The following is a 21158-nucleotide window of genomic DNA, read 5'->3' on the forward strand; positions in this document are numbered from 1 at the left end:
ATAGTTTTTTAGTTTGGATTCCGGCTTGGATTTCGAAAAGACTAAGCTAGAGACTGAGACGGTCGTGTAAACGGGGACGTCGTTTTCTTTATGAAATTTAGGCGGACGCTTTTCTATTGGGATGACAAGTGACCCTCATTCATTTTTTTGTGTGAAAACGTAGTCCTATACAGTGGTTAGCGACCTTTATATTGAATCCAAGTTGGGATTGTGATCTATGAATCCAGGGATGGGGGGGGGGCACTTCCATTGACGAGTGGATACCATGCACGACCATGAGGTCTCGAAAACCCTAAAACGTATTTTCCTTATTCTGAAAATGCACCCCTTAACAATTGGCGTGTGAAGCCCTACCCTTAAAATGTATTGGAAACAAAACGATACTCTTGGCAAGTATTCCCTGAAATGAACCCCTAAGCATCAAGTACAGGAATATTGTACAGGTCCGTCGATCGGTCGTCGATTTTACCTTTACCTTTTTTTGGTTTTTACGGCCCCACCTTCCACACCTCACGCAAATCGGACTCTAAAAAACACGTATATACTGTTGGGGCAAAAAGGACATATCCTTTTTAATTTTGTCAATCATCTTCGAAAATTTGACCCTTAACATGTAGCTTTCCTACCCGCTTTATAGTGAAATAGATGGTATCCACTCGTCAACTTAAGTGCCCCCCCCCCCCTCCCCGGCTATGAATAGCTGTAGATCTTTTGTGATTTTTTTCTTTCAATCTTTATTGATCAAAAAATAAATCACAGTATACAAATCAAACAAATCAACAAGCTATTGATATGAGCTTTGAAGACTGTCATAGCGAATTATGGATATGCCTTAGATCTGTGCCCTATGCCTCAATTCCTCCTGTGTGGTGGTAGACTTCAGCCCTTCACATCCCCATTCCGCTTTATGAAAAAAAAGGATGATCTGCCCCTTTCGATTTCTCGCTGTCGATCGCCGCGCGCTAGTACGTGTAGTACGTACGCAGTCATTACATGTACAGCGCGCGCAGAGCTGCAATTTATGCGCACTCAAATTTTCGTGTTCGTTGAAACAGGAATGAGAGAAATCTCGGCTTGTCATCAAGCCAAATGTCCGTCATTTTTTCATCTGTGGTTGTCCCTATAATTCGCCAAAATTCCGTCGTTTAAGAATTCCCGTGTTCGTTCGACTGAACTGTCAGTCCAGGTGAGTATATTATTTCTGATTTTGTGTGTTTTTCTAACTTATTTGGGGTGAGGACGAGGCGAGCCAAACGAAACTCGCCTCGTTAGGCATTGCACTATACCGTACGGTATCATACTTATGTATTGACTGTGCGTGGTTGGTGGTTGGCCTTATTGCCTTTGAGAGACGTCAAAAAAAATGTTTCTTCTCAAGCAATTATTTAATGAATTTTCAGATTTTATGAAACAAAGAACCCTTAATGGTATTTAGATGTTATAAGTTATTGAAATAATGAAATTGGTTGCCTTAAATTACATTTTTTATCGTGCTTTGTGGGCCCTGATTCGCCGACATCTGCGACCGGAACTATTTATATTCACGTGTTGTGCGGGCATACATGTATGGCAATGGGATTGGGAAATCGGAAATGATTCGCCGGGCCACATGCAGTCAGAGTCAGACTGCTACTGCTAGCCCTCAAAAAGTAGCTTTAATCCAAGTGATATTCATGACTAAATGGTTTTTGAATTGTTAATGAGCTTGGTGGGGGATGAAAACACCTCTTTTTATCATGCCATTGCTGCTCTAATCTAAATATTGACGAAAATCATGTTTTGGGTACTAAGAATGAAGAAAAGTCATTCTTTCATTCAGGTCATGTCATGTGTTTGGATTTTAAAAAAAATTGTGTAAACTTAGATCTATCATGTCTATCTAGACTAGGTCTATTGATGAAACATTTGATCTAAAAAAAAAATTAAATAATTAAAAATTAATTATTTTCATGCAACAAAAGTTGTCAATTTTCCACTTGATTTCTGTTTGAGCCCAATTAGCTTATGATGAAGCTGAACTTGGGCTAAGCTTTTTGTTACTGACTGTGTTAGACCTACATGTATAAATATCACTGGCGTGAGAGATCATATTTTTAACTGATTTCAGATTTTTTGGGGGGTTTATTTTTAGCTTAATTTCAGCTTATTTTTGGCTTTTCTCTAAAAAAAGTATGGGGGCTCTTTCTATTTCAGAGTTTTTCAACACTCTTCAGCTTTTTTCAGATCTTTTTATTTGTGACCACTCACACCTAGCCAGGCGGCTTCTAGAGAGTAAAAATCATTTACTGACGTAAGGTTACTCTCAAAGCCAGGTATTCGTATATTTTAACATGCGTGTAGGCCGCCAAAACCCCGAGATTTCTACTTTCCTTAAAAGATCTAGCCCTAAATCATGTACATGGGATAAAACTTCATTCTCGACATTTCTCCGCTCTCGTTATTTTTAAACAAGAATTCATAAAAAAAATTGAAAAATATTGTGAAAAGACGGAAGAGACTTGCCCAATGTTTATGCTGCCATCTTATTTCCTATTCTTCGCCAACGTTATAGGACATCAAAACTTATTAATTTTCAATATAATATTGTCTAGGAAGTTGCAGGTTTTTTTTTCAAAATTAGTCAGATCTTAAAATTGCATATTTAAATTTATGTATTCATTCATTGCCCCACTCGAAGTGGGGCAGGATTGTCAGTTATTCAGTTCATTATTACTGCCTGTGAAATTCCATTGGTCAATCTGGATTTATTTTATCTCTAAAGTATTGTTCATTCTTTGATCTTTGAAGTGTTTGCATTCTTAATGTGATTTTCATTTTGCCAATTAATGAATTATGATAATATACGTTGTTATTTCAGGGTGGGCATTGTAACAAGTACTGGAGCACTGAGCCTGGCGGCGCACTTTACCGAGACCAGTTAGACGTTAACTTCGAACCCGAGTGGGAGCCTAGCTGATATTTACTGGGTTCAATCTGGTTCCAGTTTGCTATGTGAGTACACTTTGTATTCCATTCACTCATGTATCATAGAGCAGTCAAACGCTCTATGGCATACAATATATGGTGCAGCAATGAGATCAATTACAATCCCTTGTTCTTATTTGTGATACAAAGCCAAAATTTGAACTTCTCATTTGTGCTTAGACAGATATGAATGATACAGTGAAACTATACACCTTTTCTAAATAATGTTGGAAAACTAGGAATACATTCACATATTTTGTTCATTGTTTGTTTATTGTTGGAATGGCATCTATCAAAAATCATACCTCAAGTGTGATTAGAATCTTTTCTATACATGTGTTTATTATTTTATGCATGTATTTAACATGAGGGAAATTAAGGGTAATCTATGTGTGCTATTCAATTTCAGTCATTTCTTATGAGAATAATACTATTCCAAATGTGGCACAAATTATTCACAATGTCTATTTCTTTATGCATCTTTCCTTACAGCCTTCTTCGAATTTCCTAGCATATCCCTTGACTTTGGCCTCGATTTGTGGACTATTTTATCTATCTCTTTGCTCAAGCATTCTTAAAGGAACTCTGTTACCATAATGGAACAACTTAATGCTAAAAGCCTGAAAACCGAGCTGTTTGACAGCTCAGAAATGACTCTCAAGGATATCATTGTATCTAAGATCAACGATCCCACGATGAGAGAGGTATGTTGAAAATGAAATAACTTAAGGATCGTGTATTTTATATATTCATTTATCTGTTCTTTGTAATTTTGAACTCACATTATTAGTCCTCAGACTTTTTGATGATTATTTCTTAAAGCCTAAATGAATGTGAATTTTAATTTGAATAACATGAAAGGTCTCTGATGTCCCCAGAATGGCCTTGATGACCATCTAAATGTTTGTAGGTCTACTTGAGGCCAAAATAAGTGCTCTCTTTCCTGTGGCATATTAGTGCCCTGTGGTAATCTAGTGTTTGAATTCTTACATGTGATTTGAGACCTGACATGGCATTTACTTAACTGCATAACCTATCCCTCTCTGATTTTGGGCCTCATTTAGGCCTGAGGAATTAATAAAGCTATTGTAACACTCTATTGTCATTGTCAGGATGCTGATGATGCTTTTTTCATTGGAGACCTTGGGGACATCATCCAGAAGCATCGCAAGTGGCTCCGAAATCTGCCAAGAGTGGAGCCCCATTATGGTAAGCTGAAGATAAAAACTTTGAATATGAAAGACATAGAAGAGTCTTTTTAGGGGTTCTGTCTTTGTAAAATATTTGTTGTAGTAAAAATTGATATCTCTCCTACATTCCCAGAATTGACATCAGTTCTGACCCCCTGGTTTCAGTTCTGAGATGAGTTGAGTCTGCTGGTACTGAACAAACAAGTGAATTTAACAGACTACATACCTACAGTGTAGCTCTTGTCATGTGGCTTGTGTCCATATAGTGCATGGAGCGAATGTGTACACTAGCATGATTAAAGGGGAAGTTTACCCTGACAAAAAGTTTATTGTAAAAATAGCAGAAAAATAAGGGTTAGGAAGGAATACCCATCAAAAATAAAACAGTTATTAGAATTTCAAACTTTTTATTTGTGACGTCATATATGGGCAGCTTCCCCAGATGATATGTGGTGAAAATTCAATTTCATCTTCTTAAAAAATGAAAATTGCTTTTATTGTAGCTTTGCTATATCAACAGACAAATTATTTCACACCCGCTCCTGAAAGAAAAAGGAAATTTTGCACCATCAAGCATTACAAATTTGGTATTCATTTTATTCATGTTGCATAACATGTGGGGCGCTGCTTGGTCATGACACATATCAAAATCTTTGATGAATTTTCCTTACAGTACACCTGTATAAATTTTTTTTTCTGGTATTTTTACAACAAACTTAACCTCGGCGTGAACTTTCCTTTAAAGGAAACCACAAGCCAAGAAGAGAAGCAATCTTATTGGAAAGAGTAAATTGAGAGGAACAATTAAAAAAAAGTTTCATCAAAATCGGTTATGAAATAAGAAAGTTATGGACAATTAAAAAGTCTTGTACTTTCTATGTGGATCCTCAAATTGGCAAACGTGCTTCAAAATGGCTGATTTTGTGGACAACTGTCCATTTGTTTTGTACACAAATTTTCAGATTTTCCTCATCTTTCAAATTTCATCTTGCCTCCTTCTGAGCACAACATATGTCATGGGAAAATATAAATCACACCACATATGTCAAGGTCAGGAGGAGATAATGTGAAATATGTAAAATAAAGGGGAAAATCTGAAAATATGTGTACAAAACAAATGGAGAGTTGTCCACAAAATCAGCCATTTTAAAGCACGTTTGCCAATTTGAGGATCCACATAGAAAGTACAACAAGACTTTTCGCCCATAACTTGCTTATTTCATAACCGATTTTGATGAAACTTTTTTAAAATTGTTCCTCTCATTTTACTCTTTCCAATAAGATTGCTTCTCTTCTTGGGTTTTGGTTTCCTTTAATATCCCTCTCTCTTTTCCCCTCTTCCATAACCCCTCATATTTTTCTTGTTTCTCAAATCAACATTTGGTTTTCTTTTTGTTACCGAAACTTAATCTGTGAAGGGAGGGGATGATTCTGTGATCGAAAGATACTGTATAAAGAGGGGCCAGACCAGGGTCCTTTCAGAGAAGTCTGCTACTGCAGCCCCTTCAAAAATAGAGAATACTGATGGTTTCATCACTTTCATGCAAAACACTGATTTCTCAAGTTTCTGTATATGTGTTCTATGGTATTCCAGTGAAAATACTAATTTCCTCACCAAAATACATGTACTCATTTTCAGCCTTGAAAATACTGAAATGTTCTTGTTCAGGTGGGCAGCTCTGCCGTTGAAAGAATGGGGGTCAACTTCAGGTAGACTTGATTACTAGACTCTGATGCCCAAGCCTATTAACTACATGGAATCTGAAATGAAATAACATGTAAATGAATCATTTCAGTTGTAACTGTCTCAATCAAAATGAGTTTGAACAGAATCCAATGAAATTCCGCAATCACTCAATTAGTTTGTGTACTGGTAGATAATAAGATATGTGTTAAAAATGATTGCGGTATTCTTCCGTAGAATATTTGTAATTGCTGAGAGAATGAGCAATATATGTATGCAGGGCATTGCTGCCAGGTAATTAAGAAATATTTCAGCGATGCTACATTTTTGTACCAGGTGCATTTTATTAGTTTTTCTTCACACTGAGCATTGGTTGTAAAACTGTGTCCAATGCATTGAAATGTATTTCTGCTATGTTATATTACACTCTACTGCCTACATGTACATGTACATGACCACAATTCTTTTTATACACACTCTAGGGTTGACATGACAGTACCATCATATGCTATGCTTGTTTTCTTTACAAATTAGAATTTCTTTGCTTGCTTGATTTTATGACTATGTTTACAAAGTTGCAGGTATCATAAATTATACATGTACGTTACATACCCTACTAAGGCCCCATTGCATAAAAGTTACTATTATAGTAACTTTGCCATCCAGTGGTAATTGTCACGATAACAATGCTAAACAGCCAATCAGAATCAAGGGTATCAGGGCATTGGATGGCAACATGGACTGGAATACATGGAGTAACTTTTATGCAACAGCGCCTTGGTCTGTTTTCTGCAAGAAAAGGAAGAAATGACAATTTGGTTTACATGTATGCATTTCCGATCCCATTGCTGACTGCAAGAATAAAATGTCAGCTAGTTAGCATGTTTATATTTTCTATTAGTTTGGAAAGAGAATCTAATTTTTTTAAAGTAATATAACTTTTACCTCAGAAAGTAAGTACCTATTCAAGCCAATAAGTTAGAATTTCACTGAGAGCTTCATAGCTTGAGAAAAAATTGGGTTGATGTTTGTTGTTCTCTCAAGCATGAACAAAGTATTGTGCAAGATCTTTTGAAACTTCCTGTAGTCCTAGCACCTGTCAAATAGTTTAGTATTACAGTGAATTATGTGAAATTGTGAAATTCACATTGTGAATTATATTGGAGTTTCTATTTCTAACATTCCAATTTTTTTTCTGTTGATCCTTTGTGGCTTTGTCAAAATTTGAAAAATGTTTATCGCAATCTCTCTTAAATTATATTTATTGTTAAAGGGCCCTTGAAATCTTTACAATTTTTAGTGATATCTGAAAGCTGGAAACACAAATTGTATCCTTGACATTTTCAAATCATTCCATCCTTGATATTAAAGGGATTTACATGTACATGTGTAAAGCAAGGTGGGGGGGGGGGGGGAGGGAAATACCCAATTTTCATATGTGACTGGAATCAAAGCTTCATTGATTTCCATGTAAATTTACAAAATACATCACTGAAAAACATTAGTTAGGGACATACGCATTTTCTTTATTTAGTGATAAAGTAGAACAGTGACCATCACTTTGGGGGAATTTACTGAATACTTAAAGACATTAGTTTAAAAAGTTATAAATTTTGATGTACAGTATGTTCTGAATATTTTTCTTGTTCGTATGGAAAAAAAAACAATTGGAAGAAAAAATGTGAACAGGGTAGGAAATGTATATTTGTTATGTTTTTAGGGGTGATCTTTTTAGCCATATTGGGGTGAGTGGATTTTTGAAGGGCTATTTCTCTCAATTTAAGGGCTACTTTTTCAGGATAACAAGCAATTATGCAGTACAAGCAAATATCATTATTCTGCTATAGTTAGAATATTGATTTTTTTCTGAATGATCTTGAATATTGTGACATATCGTGGGGGAACTGTAGAAAGAATGGCCACCACAAATCATGCATGGGGGGATTTTGCATCTATGCATTACATTGCTACAAAAAAAATGAATCTTGCCGTTTAGATGTGAATTTTTGATTAATCTGTTAGAATATTTTTACAACATATTACAACAAATGCATACTGTCAGTATCAATGTCTCATTTAATTTATATTGTGATATTATAAGTGTATTTATGATGTAGAATTTGTGTAAATTGAGTTGTTTTTTGTTTGATATTGATTGTATTTTTATGTAAATGATTGTAAAGGGTAATGCAATCTGGCTTTTCAGCCGCTGTAGACACCCTTGTTGAATTAAACCGTTTTAAATTTAAAAAAAAACCCGGCCGATTCCATAAATTTCTATCTTTTCTTTCCATAACAGCTGTGAAATGCAACCCAGATGCTCATGTTCTGAAGCTTCTTGCAGGCTTAAACATTGGCTTTGACTGTGCCAGCAAGGTATGCCAATCAGATAGACAATTCTGATAAACATCCCTACCTGCATTATTCATAACACTGGATTTTGATGGGTTTTTGTTTCTCAAATGAACGAGCATTTATTAAGAGTGGGGGGGGGGGGTCAAAAGACAAATTAATTGTATAATGACATAGATGATTTTGGTAAATATTAATGGTAAAGGGGGGGGGGGGGTGAAACAGACAAGTTATACAATGATATTGATGACACTAGTACATGTAAATGGTAATGGTATGGGGGGGGGCTGAAAGAGATAAATTATGACGAGAGATGAAAGTAAAACGTAACTACTGTTATGAAACTGTCTGTCAGGGAATTTAGAGCCCTCACAAATCTAGCTCTATAAAAGCTTTGAAAATCTGATGTTATTGTCCTGAAAACTAATTACTGATGATTATGAAGTAACTGAATTATATATTATATGCTCATCATCTTGGGTTAAGTTTTAAAGCTATTGGATTTTAGCTGAAAGAAGATTTACGGTATTTACAACAAATGTAGTCTAGAATCAAATATACAGGTGATATGCATCAGTGCTCTTGATCTTCGATGATACTACTCTAAGTGAATTCAGAGACTTTAATATAAATTTGTTTTAAAGCTGGCCTTAATCACTTCTTCCCAATCAGCATTTTACATTTCAAAATTGAATGTTGATACATCTGAAATGAGAATCATTGTGTTAAGTTTGCCAAGAATATTTGAAAAAAAATTATTATAAAGGTGATTTTGTACTTTCCGTCACATTGCTGCTTTGAAGAATTTATTTGTTTCTTGCAAGCAATTTTTTTTACTTCCTTGTTATCAACAATAGATCATGCACTCGGGCCGTAACGTTATGCACAAAACATGTAGAATTTTTTCCTGTTTCTCTGTGTGTAATTGGCACTGGCCAGACCTGATGATGTAGACCGTGTATAATGAAAGGTGGAACCATCACCCGTATTCTATTTATCCTGCAGAATGTAATAGATATTTCATTTCCATCCATTTTCAACAATGCGAAACTATAAATATTTTATGGCCCTAAGCAATGGTTCCTACCCATTTAAAGCCATGTCTAGCAAATTTCCAGCCATTTTCAAACAATTGGGAGGAACCCCTGTATTATGTATTACGTACTATGTGCGCTTATGAATGTTATTTTAGGCTATCCGAACAAGCCTGATGAGCTTTCATTTGGTCCACCACTATTTTAAAATATATTTTTACATTGCTTTGTATATATTTTAATTTTGTGGAAATAAATGAAAAATGAAATCCTCTGACCTTTATCCCTATCATCTTATTCCTACAGACTGAAATCCAGGAGATACTCAAGATTGGTGTGTCTCCTTCCCGGATCATCTTTGCCAACCCCTGCAAACAACGATCCCATCTCAAGTACGCAGCCGAGAATGATGTGCGTCTTATGACCTTTGACAACGAAGCAGAGCTGCTCAAGGTCAAGAAGGTCTTCCCTGATGCCAAGTAAGTATTACGTAATTTACCATCAGTGTGTAAAGTAGGCTCCCAGGGCTCAACACTGTTACTGTTAACGCTTGTTAACGCTTGAGGTCGACGGGTTAATATTTTGGTGCAACGGGTATAAAAACCGGCAAATATTTTTAATTACAAGCGAAAGTTGCTTGTATCGCAGCCGTTCCTATGTACAAATTTATATCTGGAGCAAGCATGTTTATGTAGAAAGGGGATGCGTCCTTCAATGTAATGTCCTTGATGAAGCAATTGCAGTGGCACTACCGTATCTTTGTCCAGCTCCAACAACTGTATGCAGGGAGTTGATTCAAAACTCATGCCGAGCATGTTACAACCCCCTCTTGTGTGTTTTTTAAATGGTATTTAAATGTTTTGAATACAGTCATAGATATGAGTATCGCACATACCCCCAAATTGTTATAATAATAGGCATTCATATAGCGCCCTCTATCTACATGTAGATGTTATTTATTCCGAGGTGCTTTGTTATTGCCCCAAATTTAGCTTGCGCTGCCTTTTAGCACTCAATGCATTCTAGGAATTAATCCTGCCGGGTACCCATTCACCTCACCTGGGTTAAGTGCAGCACAATGTGGGTTAATTTCTTGCTGAAGGAAATCATGTCATGGCTGGGATTGGAACCCATGTCCCTCTGATTGAAAGACGAGAGTCGTAACCGGCAGTTGTTTGATATCTTACGAATGTATTTGGCGGGTACAGTAAAATTGTGAAATCATTTTCCTGGAATCGCAATTTGATCTACTTGTTTTTTTAACTGCCAAACAAAATTTCTTTTATGTAGCAATTTTTACATAGGACTACAGAACATTTTTGAAAGCTGTTTACATCCAGAAATGCTAATCAAAATCAAGACGTAAACCTATTGCCTGAACACATGAAATGAACCTTGTTTTATGTTCTGACATGGACAGGCTTGTTCTTCGTATCCTAACTGATGATTCCACTGCCCAATGTCAACTGGGTCTCAAGTTTGGCTGCCATCCTCGTCATGCCCCCGCTCTGCTTCGTACCGCCCAAGACTTGGAGCTTGATGTCGTTGGAATCAGGTAAGAATGACAGAGAAGAGTCTTGCTCAGAATTCAATGTTATGCTGTCAACCTATTGAATAATTTGATTTCATTATATTGTTAATACACTTTATGGCTTTAGCCCAATGAATAAGATAGATCAATGCGATCTTAATTACTGGGTTGAAAGAGATAAATTGTATTTACAACATAATGAATCTCCCCAGCAAGTCTTTAACATTCTAATCTGATTTGTGCTTATGACATTGACATTTCCATTGATTTTTTTTGGGGTAAAAAAAATGCTCAGGGTCTTGTTACAAATACAAAGAATAAACTGTTTTGTTAACTTTGCCATCTAATGTAAGTTACCATGGTGACAATGAGTAATAGCCAATCAACATCAAGGATTTCATGAAAGACACCATTGGACTGGAATTTCATCTAAGAAATAATATTTGAAAGCAAGCATGCATGCTTAGAAGAGACAAGAAAACAAATGGAAAATTGAATTTTTTCTTCTGTTTTTGTTTTGTGTGTTTTTGCCATTACAGCTTCCATGTTGGCAGTGGATGCCGCGACCCCATGACCTACATTGAGTCAATCCGTAATTCCAAGGAGCTTTTTGACTTTGGCAATGACCTTGGTTTTAAGATGAACCTCCTTGACATTGGAGGGGGATTCCCCGGCCAGGATTCGGCACCAATCAAATTTGAGGAGGTATGTAGCCAACTGGATTTTAAATTTGACAAATAGATTTCATAGGGATCTTATCAATGGGCTCATAATTCTTTTTTTTATATATGCCACTTCTACAGGACATTCCAAAATTTCATCAGAAACATATAAATATAAATATGTGTGAGACCGTTTACAGGCCATCATCATGTCGTAGAATTCGAAGATTTCAAAATTAAATCTCTGATAGAATGTTATTCTCTCCATCAGATGAAATTAACAGAAGCTAGTCCATAAGGAACTTGATGGAAAAAAGGACAGTGATAATGACTGATAATTTTGATTTTTTACTGAGGCTGTATCAGTTCCTTCCATTTAGTTAGAGTCAAGCTCAATTAGTTATTGTATCTTGTTGATATATTAGTTTGCGACAGTCATCAACCAAGCCCTCGCGGAGAACTTTCCCGTAGGTTGCGGAGTGCGTGTGATTGCTGAGCCCGGTCGTTTCTACGTCGCCTCTGCCTTCACTTTAGCTGTCAACATCACTGCTAAGCGAATGGTAGCTAGAGATGTCCCAACCTTCAAAGTCCCCGAAAGCGAAGGTAGGCTTCCATTGGTACAATGAGGCGGGGTGTGTTGGGACTTTTTTTGGTGGGGGGGAGCAAGTTTATTCTTGTTGAAGAATTTCATTCGGATAGCAGAGAGAAATAGCTAAAACATGTTGCAAAATCTCATTGCCTGCCTGGTTTTGCTATGTTAGTAGTAGATATACAATAATAAGTTTCATTCTTCCTAGAGTAATGTCTGTCATTGTCTGGATGTGTATTACAATCAACTCCTTATAAGTCCAAGTGATGTAATTCATGTCATTTGTTCTTGTGTAGATTTTATTAAAATTAAACCTGATACTGGTCAACTTTTTAAGTTAAAGCAATTTTTTTGTGTGTGTGCAGTTACTAACAGAACTAATCACTATATTCCTGAAATCCCAGTTACGTAACCTGATTATCCATCACCAGTACAATGGCAATTCCATGAAATATTCACCATATTCTGCATCCAGCCATTAATTTATCTATTCTTACTTCACATAGCAAACTGCTCAAGCAATGATGATTTGAGAGCATGACAACTTGTCATATTAACTTCAAACAGAAACAAAGTTCCCAACTTATTCATGGTCGGTCTTCCATACCTTACAGAATATTTGCACAAGTATAATGGGAATGTCTTTTGTTTCACTGACAGATATTGTGGCCAACACCATAGCTCCCTCTAAGTGCGATGAGCCTGCCTTCATGTACTACGTCAATGACGGTGTCTACGGCTCATTCAACTGTCTTCTCTTTGACCATGCTGAAGTCGAACCTACCCTTCTAAAGGTGAATATTCGGTCATCCATACAGTCTTTCATCAGTGTCTCCTTTGTTCATTCATTCATTCAGCTCCCCCCCCCCATCCTTCCCAAGTGGTGACACAACATTTGCTCCTGTCGTCATATCTCAGCGGGTATAGGGTTAGAGTTAGGATTGTAATAGTGTTTTTGGTTCAGAATAATATAAAGATATGGAGTAGAGTTAATTAGGTTTTATGTTTGGCTTAACACATAGATTTCAGATCGGAGCAATTGCTGCCATAGAAAACGTAATGGAACCCCCAAGACAACAAAGCATTTATTCATTCACAATTTCCAAGGCCACTAACATGGACATGGACACCAATTAATAATTTCCTATATGTTATCTATTTGGTGGCTTCAGATTATTGAATTATACATTCAACAAAGAGATATTAAAAGAGAGGGAGAGAAATTGCTTTATATTTCAAAATCACATATTCATCATACTGCGAGCATGTTGAATTCAGTTATGAAGACGAGAGTGGTTGGGTGTTCCACTTGTTCTGTTGAAATGATGACCCAGGAATTGCCGTCTGAAATATGAAATGATGGTTCAATCCAACCCTGATCAACAAAATGAACAAAGTTTTGAAAAATTTCTTGCAAGGTTTCATCAATTGTATCTTGGTGATAATATATGTCAACTAGGAATTAAGAGAATTTTCCGGGGGGGGGGGGGGGGGGGGGGAGAAGATGTGTAAAACTTTAAAGAAAAAACTTGAAGCAAGGTAGTGAAGCAATCAAACTTGTCATGGGGACATTTTTGCATTTTCATAAGTGACATTGAAGGAGTTTTTGCATGCCCCACCCTTTCCTACTACATACGGCCATTTCAGGGATCAATCTTTCTATCTGCTTGATTTAATTCCATTGCCAGCTTGACTAGCAATCTCGGATCTTTGTGAAATGTTTTCATCTATAAAACACATCAGATAGATTTTCCCTAACTGAAAACTACGAATGCATTATCTTTGGTAAACCTTTTTTAGGAGCGTGTTGGGGACGTCCAGATGTTCTCCACCAGTATCTGGGGGCCATCTTGTGATGGTTTGGATCGCATCATTGAGAACCATCTCATGCCTGAGCTGGAAGTTGGAGAATGGCTTATCTTTCAAGGTAAACTTTATTCTTTGTATTTTCCCCTATTTGTTGAAGTCTGAACATTTTTTTTAAATAGATTATGAAAAGCAAGTGTTATTTTGACTTTTCTAAGATAAACCTGAATGAAACAGATCTGTAGTCCTAATGTAGGTCTGTGTGTATGAAATATTGGTTAAAAATGTATTTTTATACAGGTGTTATTTTTTTAGAGTGTCCTCACAAAAACTTCAACACTTTAAATTTATTTGTGTAACAAGAAAATTGAATGCAAGTAGGACGAGCTAAACTTATACAAATTTAAAGGTTGAAAAAAATTTGCATCCAAAGCGAAAAAGGTTTAATGTATGACTAAAAGTATTGTAGAGATTTTTTTCTTAGGTATTAAAACCTGCTTATCAATCAAATTCTTAACAAAATTAGCACAAATGTGAGTTTATTCATTAATTGTTGTTTGTCAATATTTGTAGAGAATTGAACAACAATGTGGTATATCCTCTCACCAAATCTGATCACTACTGTTGTTTAGTTTTATTTCCGTAAGATTAAAAACATACAATTGTACAAATAAAAATGAACAGTATATACAAGCAAGATAAAATGATGGCTGGTAGCCCATATTCAGCTGCAACTATATTTGTTGCTGGTCTTCCATGGGGCCAGTGCAATCACTAAATTAAGATATACAGTTGTCCTCAAAATTATTCATACCCTTGTTGATATTTGTGATTTTTCATGTTTGTGATGAAATGAATGCATTTTATCAAGTTTCTCTAAGATTTATGTGTGACCTACTAGTGAAAGAATAACAACAATGCACAATTCAAGAAATTTCTCTTTTCAGGGGTATTTTATTCATAGATATTCAAACAATGTCATGTTCAAAATTATTCATACCCTAGGTTTTCTGAGTCCAATGTCTTTCATTAATAGTCAATAGCATAGCCTTTGTTCTTTACGACTGCTTCTAGACGATTCCTGTAAGTGTCCACAAGCTTCCTGCACGTCTCCTGCGGGATTTTGGCCCATTCTTCCTTGGCGTAGGCCTCAAGCTGGGTCAGGTTGGTCGGGTTCCTAGCCATCACTGACTTTCAGGTCTCGCCACAAGTTCTCGATCGGATTCAGGTCAGGACTCTGACTTGGCCATTCTAGGACGTTGACATCATGGTCCTTGAACCATTTCCTCACCAGCTTGGCGGTATGCTTTGGGTCATTGTCTTGTTGGTACTTCCAGTTGGGGCCAAGCTGGAGTTTTTCGGCAGATTCCTTCAAGTTATCATCAAGGATCTGGATGTAATCCTCCTTTTTCATGATTCCTTTGACTCTAGCGAGGTTCCCTGTGCCACTGGAAGAGAAACATCCCCATAGCATTATGTGCCCACCACCATGCTTGACAGTTGGCACAGTGTTCTTTGGATTGTATGCTCCCCCTTTCTTCCTCCAGACGTATTCAACATCCATATGGCCAAATAACTCCAACTTCGTCTCATCAGACCACAGGATGGTTGACCAAAAGCTTGGATTTTGCTTCAGATGACCTCTAGCAAAGGCCAGTCGAGCCTTCCGGTGTTTCTTCCTGAGCAACGGTGTCTTCCGAGGCCTGCGTCCATGGAGACCTCCTTTGTGCAAGACTCGCTCGATGGTGGACGGGACACCTTCGTCCCTGACCGGTCAAGCATTTCAAGTAGGGCCTTGGTTGTGGTCCGGAGGTTGTTGTTGACCTCTCTGCAGATTTTCCTGGCAAGTTTAGGGGACACCTTGCACTTCCTGCCACGCCCACTAAGGTTCTTCACAGTGTTGTACCTCTTGTGCTTCTTGATTACGCTCTGGACTGTTGCCACATGTACGTCATACTGTTTTGAAATGGCCTTGTAACCTTTTCCCTCAATGTGGGCATTCACAAGAAGTTGCCGTAGGTCCTCACTGAGCTCCTTCTTCTTGGCCATGATTATCAGAGACTGAGAATAACCAGAATGCTTTCCTGTATTTATACCCTTTTAAAAAGATGCCATTTTCCATCATTGTTTAATGGCTTGTTTAACAAAGAGGGTATTTAATTCATTGGAACATCTTGAAATAACTATAGAACAAAGAATAGCACATTCCCAGACAGTGAAAATAATGCGCATTGTCATAAAAGGACATTTTTGTTGAGGTATTGGCAAGGGTATGAATAATTCTGAACAAGTGCAAAAAATAACTTTCGACCCTATCTATTATTATGCTAATGAAGACTTGCCAGCTCATATGTCAAATCATGCATAGCAACAAGCAGACAAAAGATACAAAGAAAGTTACATCATAATAGCTTTTACAAGTAAAGAATCTACCAAAGAATGTTTTTCCACAAGGGGTATGAATAATTTTGAGGACAACTGTAGCTGCACTTTGTTTCACAATGTCAGAATGACTCTGAAGATTGAGATATCTTCTTTGATTCTGAGCACTGAACTGCCATGATTGTTGATGTGATGACCCAGGAATTGCCGTCTGAAATATGAAATGATGGTTCAATCCAACCCTGATCAACAATTTCACTCTCATTCTGGCCGAAAAAAAATCCATGGGGCTCTTTAAAAAAAAAAAGCCCCTTTCACAATTGGTGGTGTGACTGGTTACAACTGCTGTGATTGTGTGTAACATATATTGTGACCTAATGATCGCGCAAGCAATTGTGAAAACCCCTTTAGGTAGACTTACACCAAAAAAAAAAAACTTAAATGTGGGAGGCCAAAACTGAGTTCCTACCTTTTTTTTCCAAAACCTTGTACAAAAAACGATAGAATTACCATCTAATTGTGATTTCTTGCATGGTCAGCCCCCTACTTTCAAAACTGTTCCGCAGCCCGTGAATTATATGATAAAATCCTAATGAAACGTCATTTGATCAGGTATAGTTAATATTTTTTATCCTCTTCTTTCTTACAGACATGGGAGCCTATACTATGTGTGCCAGCTCTGAATTCAATGGCTTCAAACGACCCATCTTATATTCCATCATATCCAAGGAATATCTGTAAGTAATGTGTAACTCATTGATGTTGAAACTCTGGAATGAATTACATTGTGTTGGATGTAGGTTTCGTGTTGTTCATGTGTGAAAGCAATGCAAGATTCCTCCACCCAAGATCCTCTACATCACAAAATCATGTTATGGTATCACACACTGAGGAGACTAGGGTAGATCTCTCTTGCATAGGTCATTTACAATGAATTGAGATGATTTGGAAGATACTAAGGAAATTCACCACAAACCAAGAGTAGAATATATGGTCTCACAAATATAGCAATTTTTGTTTTTGATGCAGATTATTTGAAAGCGATATCTGAGCAGTTTCAATTCCATATTATCTTTCAGTGCCAGCTTTTTACTCATGAGTTTCAAAGTCTCTTGTTATGTTTTGGTAAATCCCCAAAAATGTGTAGCTGGCACTATTTAACTTGTACTACATTATATAAATGTGTACATCCTTAATCTTTTATGGTGTAGATGGTATGAAATTTGGCATGATTTTTTTTTAATTGAATTTCATTTTGATATTGATCCTGACCCAAATAAAAATGTGATATGTAATACCATCTTCTTATAAAACCTGTTTATCGAGAGTCGAATGGGCAGAAAAATCAAGGATATGATCTTCTAATTTACAAAAATTGAATCTGTATGTGAAGTGTTTTAACGACATTTTGAAGGAAAAATGGGGGGGGGGGCACATTGCCAAAATATTTAACTCAAATTTTCACTAGTAATTAGTAGTCACTACAACTTTCAAATTTTTGGAATGGAAGATGATTATTCACACTTGTTTCTCTTTGTTAAAGCTTTAATTTAAAGGACAAGTCCACCCCCCCAAAAAGTTGATTTGAATAATAAGAGAGAAATCCAACAAGCATGATACTGAAAATGTCATCAAAATCGGATGTAAAGTAAGAAATTTGTGACATTTTAAAGTTTCGTTTAATTTCACAAATTATTGATATTCACATCCTGGTTGTAAGTTGGATGTAAATTAAGAGACTGATGATGTCATCCACTCACTTTTTCTTTCGTATTTTATTATATGAAAAAGGAAACATTTTAATTTTCTCCTCATTGATTAATTCCTCCCTGAACTTGTGGAATCAGCATTGTTTAATGATATAAGGTTCAGTCAAGTTGGGCCTTGTCAAATCTGTAAAAAAATGAAATATTGTATAATTCAAACAAAAAAGAAAAGAAATAGTGAGTGAGGGACATCATCAACTGTCTCATTTTCATGTTATTGAGTTGTGCATATGACTGATTTTTGAAAAATAAACGAATCTTTCAAATGTCATAACTTTCTTATTTTACATCCGATTTTAATGAAATTTTCAGCGTTATGCTAGTTTGATTTTTCTCTACTTACTCAAATCAACATTTTTCGGGATGGAATTGACCTTTAATGAAGAAACTTAGCCAATTAAAAAACATTTAAGGCATCTGTTGATTGGACTGTAACTTGCGTCTTCTCTGCATCTGGCTATTGTTGCAAGCAATGTGAATGCAAGAAGACAATCTGTGGCATTCTAGTCAAATGAATTTCTGTTTCTCCCATATCCCCAGGTCCATCGTAGAGCACATCACTGACCAGCCTAAGCCACGTAACAGCTGCAAGGCTTCCTTCACTCAGCTGGCTACATCACCACCAAGAGGCTTCTTTGATGAGAACAGCTGCTTGGTTGATCTCCCAGATCCACCCTACGATGACATCTACAGTTTGGTGGATGGTGGCGCCTGCCGAGAGATCGCTGCAGAGATTTGACAGTTCCTCAACAACAAAAACATATCCAGATACCCAAGATCCTAAGTCTCACTCTGATATTCTTGATCGGTAGCAGTTGGTTTCCTTAACAAAAGAATGTCATATTATTCTGTAATGTCATGCTTTATACTTTCTTGTTTTCCTGTGATATATATATATATATCCATGGTAGTTTAAGTTGTGATTAGCTCCTTTAAGAATGCTTGATTGATGTGCGTTATATCCCTCCATATCAAGTTCCTTTGTCTTTTATTAGCCTATATCAATATGATCTTAAAGAGAGTAATTGCCAAGATGTGTTACTTGCTTCAATACATGTAACACATGTTGAAAACCCCTTTCTTTCTGAACATTAGTAACTTAGCAGTTCTTTCCTTTATAATTATGTGTCTGTATATATACCAACTGGAACTATATTTGTTGTGGTGTACTGTAGAAAAATAAGAAGCAGCTTACCTTAAAATAAATTTGTTGTGTCTTGGTTATATTACATCAGTAGGACTGGTATTGTAATTTATTTATATTTGGATTTCGTTTTTGTGGATTTTTAAAAAAAATAGAAAATATATGTCATATACAATGGATGCTATCAACAATGAAGTGCCAGAAAAAGAAATTGCCTCCTACTCGCGTTTATCTTTTTTGATTCTCTGGAAATTTTCAAATTCCGGATTGAAGGCAAGGCACATTTTTCACGTATGAAAACTCAAACAAAACAGAATTTCAGGTCTTATTTTTGACAATCTGCAAATTAGCATTAATTGCCGATTGCGAGTAATTGTGATGGAGGATTCTTTGATGTTTTCTATTAAAAATAGCAAAACGTATTTGATATGAGCATTTATATTATATGATTCTTAAGCCTCAAAGGATTATTTCAGGTTATTGATGTATGATGGTATTGTGGATATACAACATTTAAAATTCAAGAGAAAAATTATTTGTCTGATGTTCCCACCAATGAATGAGAATTGATGCTTTCTTTTACAGTCCTACCTGTAATGATTTTACTAGTAAGAGATATTTGCTTTAGTTTCATCTATGCTGCTATATTTCATGCTAAGATTCTTCATTGGTGTACAAAAATAAGCAACTACTAATCATATGAATTATAAATTAACAGAATTATTGGAATTGAAATTGACATGTTTGATGTCTTATGTATGCTTTTCTTTTATTTAGGGCATGTTGTATAATTTTCTTTCTGAAAGTAATTTAGTATTAATTAAGTGAGATCAGTATTATGCATTGAGTACACTGTCCTGTTCTGAATGTTAAATGGTCAGAACTGGAAACCAGGCATTACTAAACAAGTTTTATGAATGACAGGTAATATTTGATTAGTTGAATATATATCGTTATCAATGTATTTGTGAGAATTTGATGTTAAAAGTTAAATGCTATTATTCAATCCTTTCTCTAGGTTATTTTGGTATGTTCTTTGTAAGAAAAAAAAGTATTAATGAAAGTAGAGCATAAATTGTTAGTACAGTCCATTTCCTCTCATATTGTTGAAGCATTTAGGGGACAATTCAATATGAATCAAAGTTTAATTCTATCTACTGGAAAGCCTTTCAAACTTGACATATCTAATCTTGGCTCTTGGCTCCATATATTTCATTTATCTGCAACATGGTTATACTCTCGTATTGCATGATTGGCACATATAGTGGTTGAATATATATATCCTTGTATTACAGGAATGTTTCATTTTGTGGCTATCTGCTCTATGATAATTTTAATCTAAAATTTTTCTTTCATTTAAGAGACAATTATTTTTGGTTTACAGTTTACTCCATTGTAGCAGGAATAAATGGTTGGCTTATTATCACAAATGATATTTTGTGTGTGAGTGTGTAATATCAGTCAGTGAGAACTAAATTGTGAGGAACATTAAAGGTCAAGTCCACCTCAGAAAAATGTTGATTTGAATCAACAGAGAAAAATCAGACAAGCACAATGCTGAAAATTTCATCAAAATCAGATGTAAAATAAGAAAGTTATGACATTTCAAAGTATCGCTTATTTTTAACAAAATAATTATATGAACAAGCCAGTTACATCCAAATGAGAGAGTCGATGATGTCACGCACTCACTATTTCTTTTGTTTTTATTGTTTGAATTATATACTATATTTCAATTTTTACGAATATGATGATTAGGACCTCCTTGCTGCCTGAAGCACAAAATGTTAAAATAATGGAATTCCACGTGTTAAGGGAGGAATGAAACTTCATTTCACATGACAATGACGAGAAAATAGAAATATTTCATATAATAAAATACAAAAGAAATAGTGAATGAGTGATGTCATCAGTTCCTCATTTGCATACCGACCTGGATGTGCATATAACTGTTTTGTGAAATGAAGCGAAACTTTAAAATGCTATAACTTTCTTATTTTACATCCGATTTTGATGAAATTTTCAGTGTTATGGTTGTTGAATTTTTCTCTATT

At 35.9% G+C, this 21158-nt stretch overlaps 1 protein-coding gene across 1 annotated transcript; it reads left to right on the plus strand.

The window, feature by feature from the left end:
* The first annotated feature begins 1012 nt into the window (after positions 1-1012).
* LOC121430471 (ornithine decarboxylase-like) lies at positions 1013-20537 on the plus strand. Its single transcript, XM_041627739.1, has 13 exons — positions 1013-1186; positions 2858-2991; positions 3457-3668; positions 4077-4173; positions 8138-8214; positions 9531-9703; positions 10645-10779; positions 11295-11460; positions 11843-12020; positions 12667-12800; positions 13807-13933; positions 16844-16931; positions 18501-20537. The coding sequence occupies exons 3-13, from the start codon at positions 3561-3563 to the stop codon at positions 18697-18699; spliced, it is 1482 nt and encodes a 493-aa protein (XP_041483673.1). The 5' UTR covers positions 1013-1186; positions 2858-2991; positions 3457-3560; the 3' UTR covers positions 18700-20537.
* Positions 20538-21158: the final 621 nt, after the last annotated feature.

The sequence above is a fragment of the Lytechinus variegatus genome, chromosome 17, assembly GCF_018143015.1.
Source record: "Lytechinus variegatus isolate NC3 chromosome 17, Lvar_3.0, whole genome shotgun sequence".
Lineage (NCBI taxonomy): Eukaryota > Metazoa > Echinodermata > Echinoidea > Temnopleuroida > Toxopneustidae > Lytechinus > Lytechinus variegatus.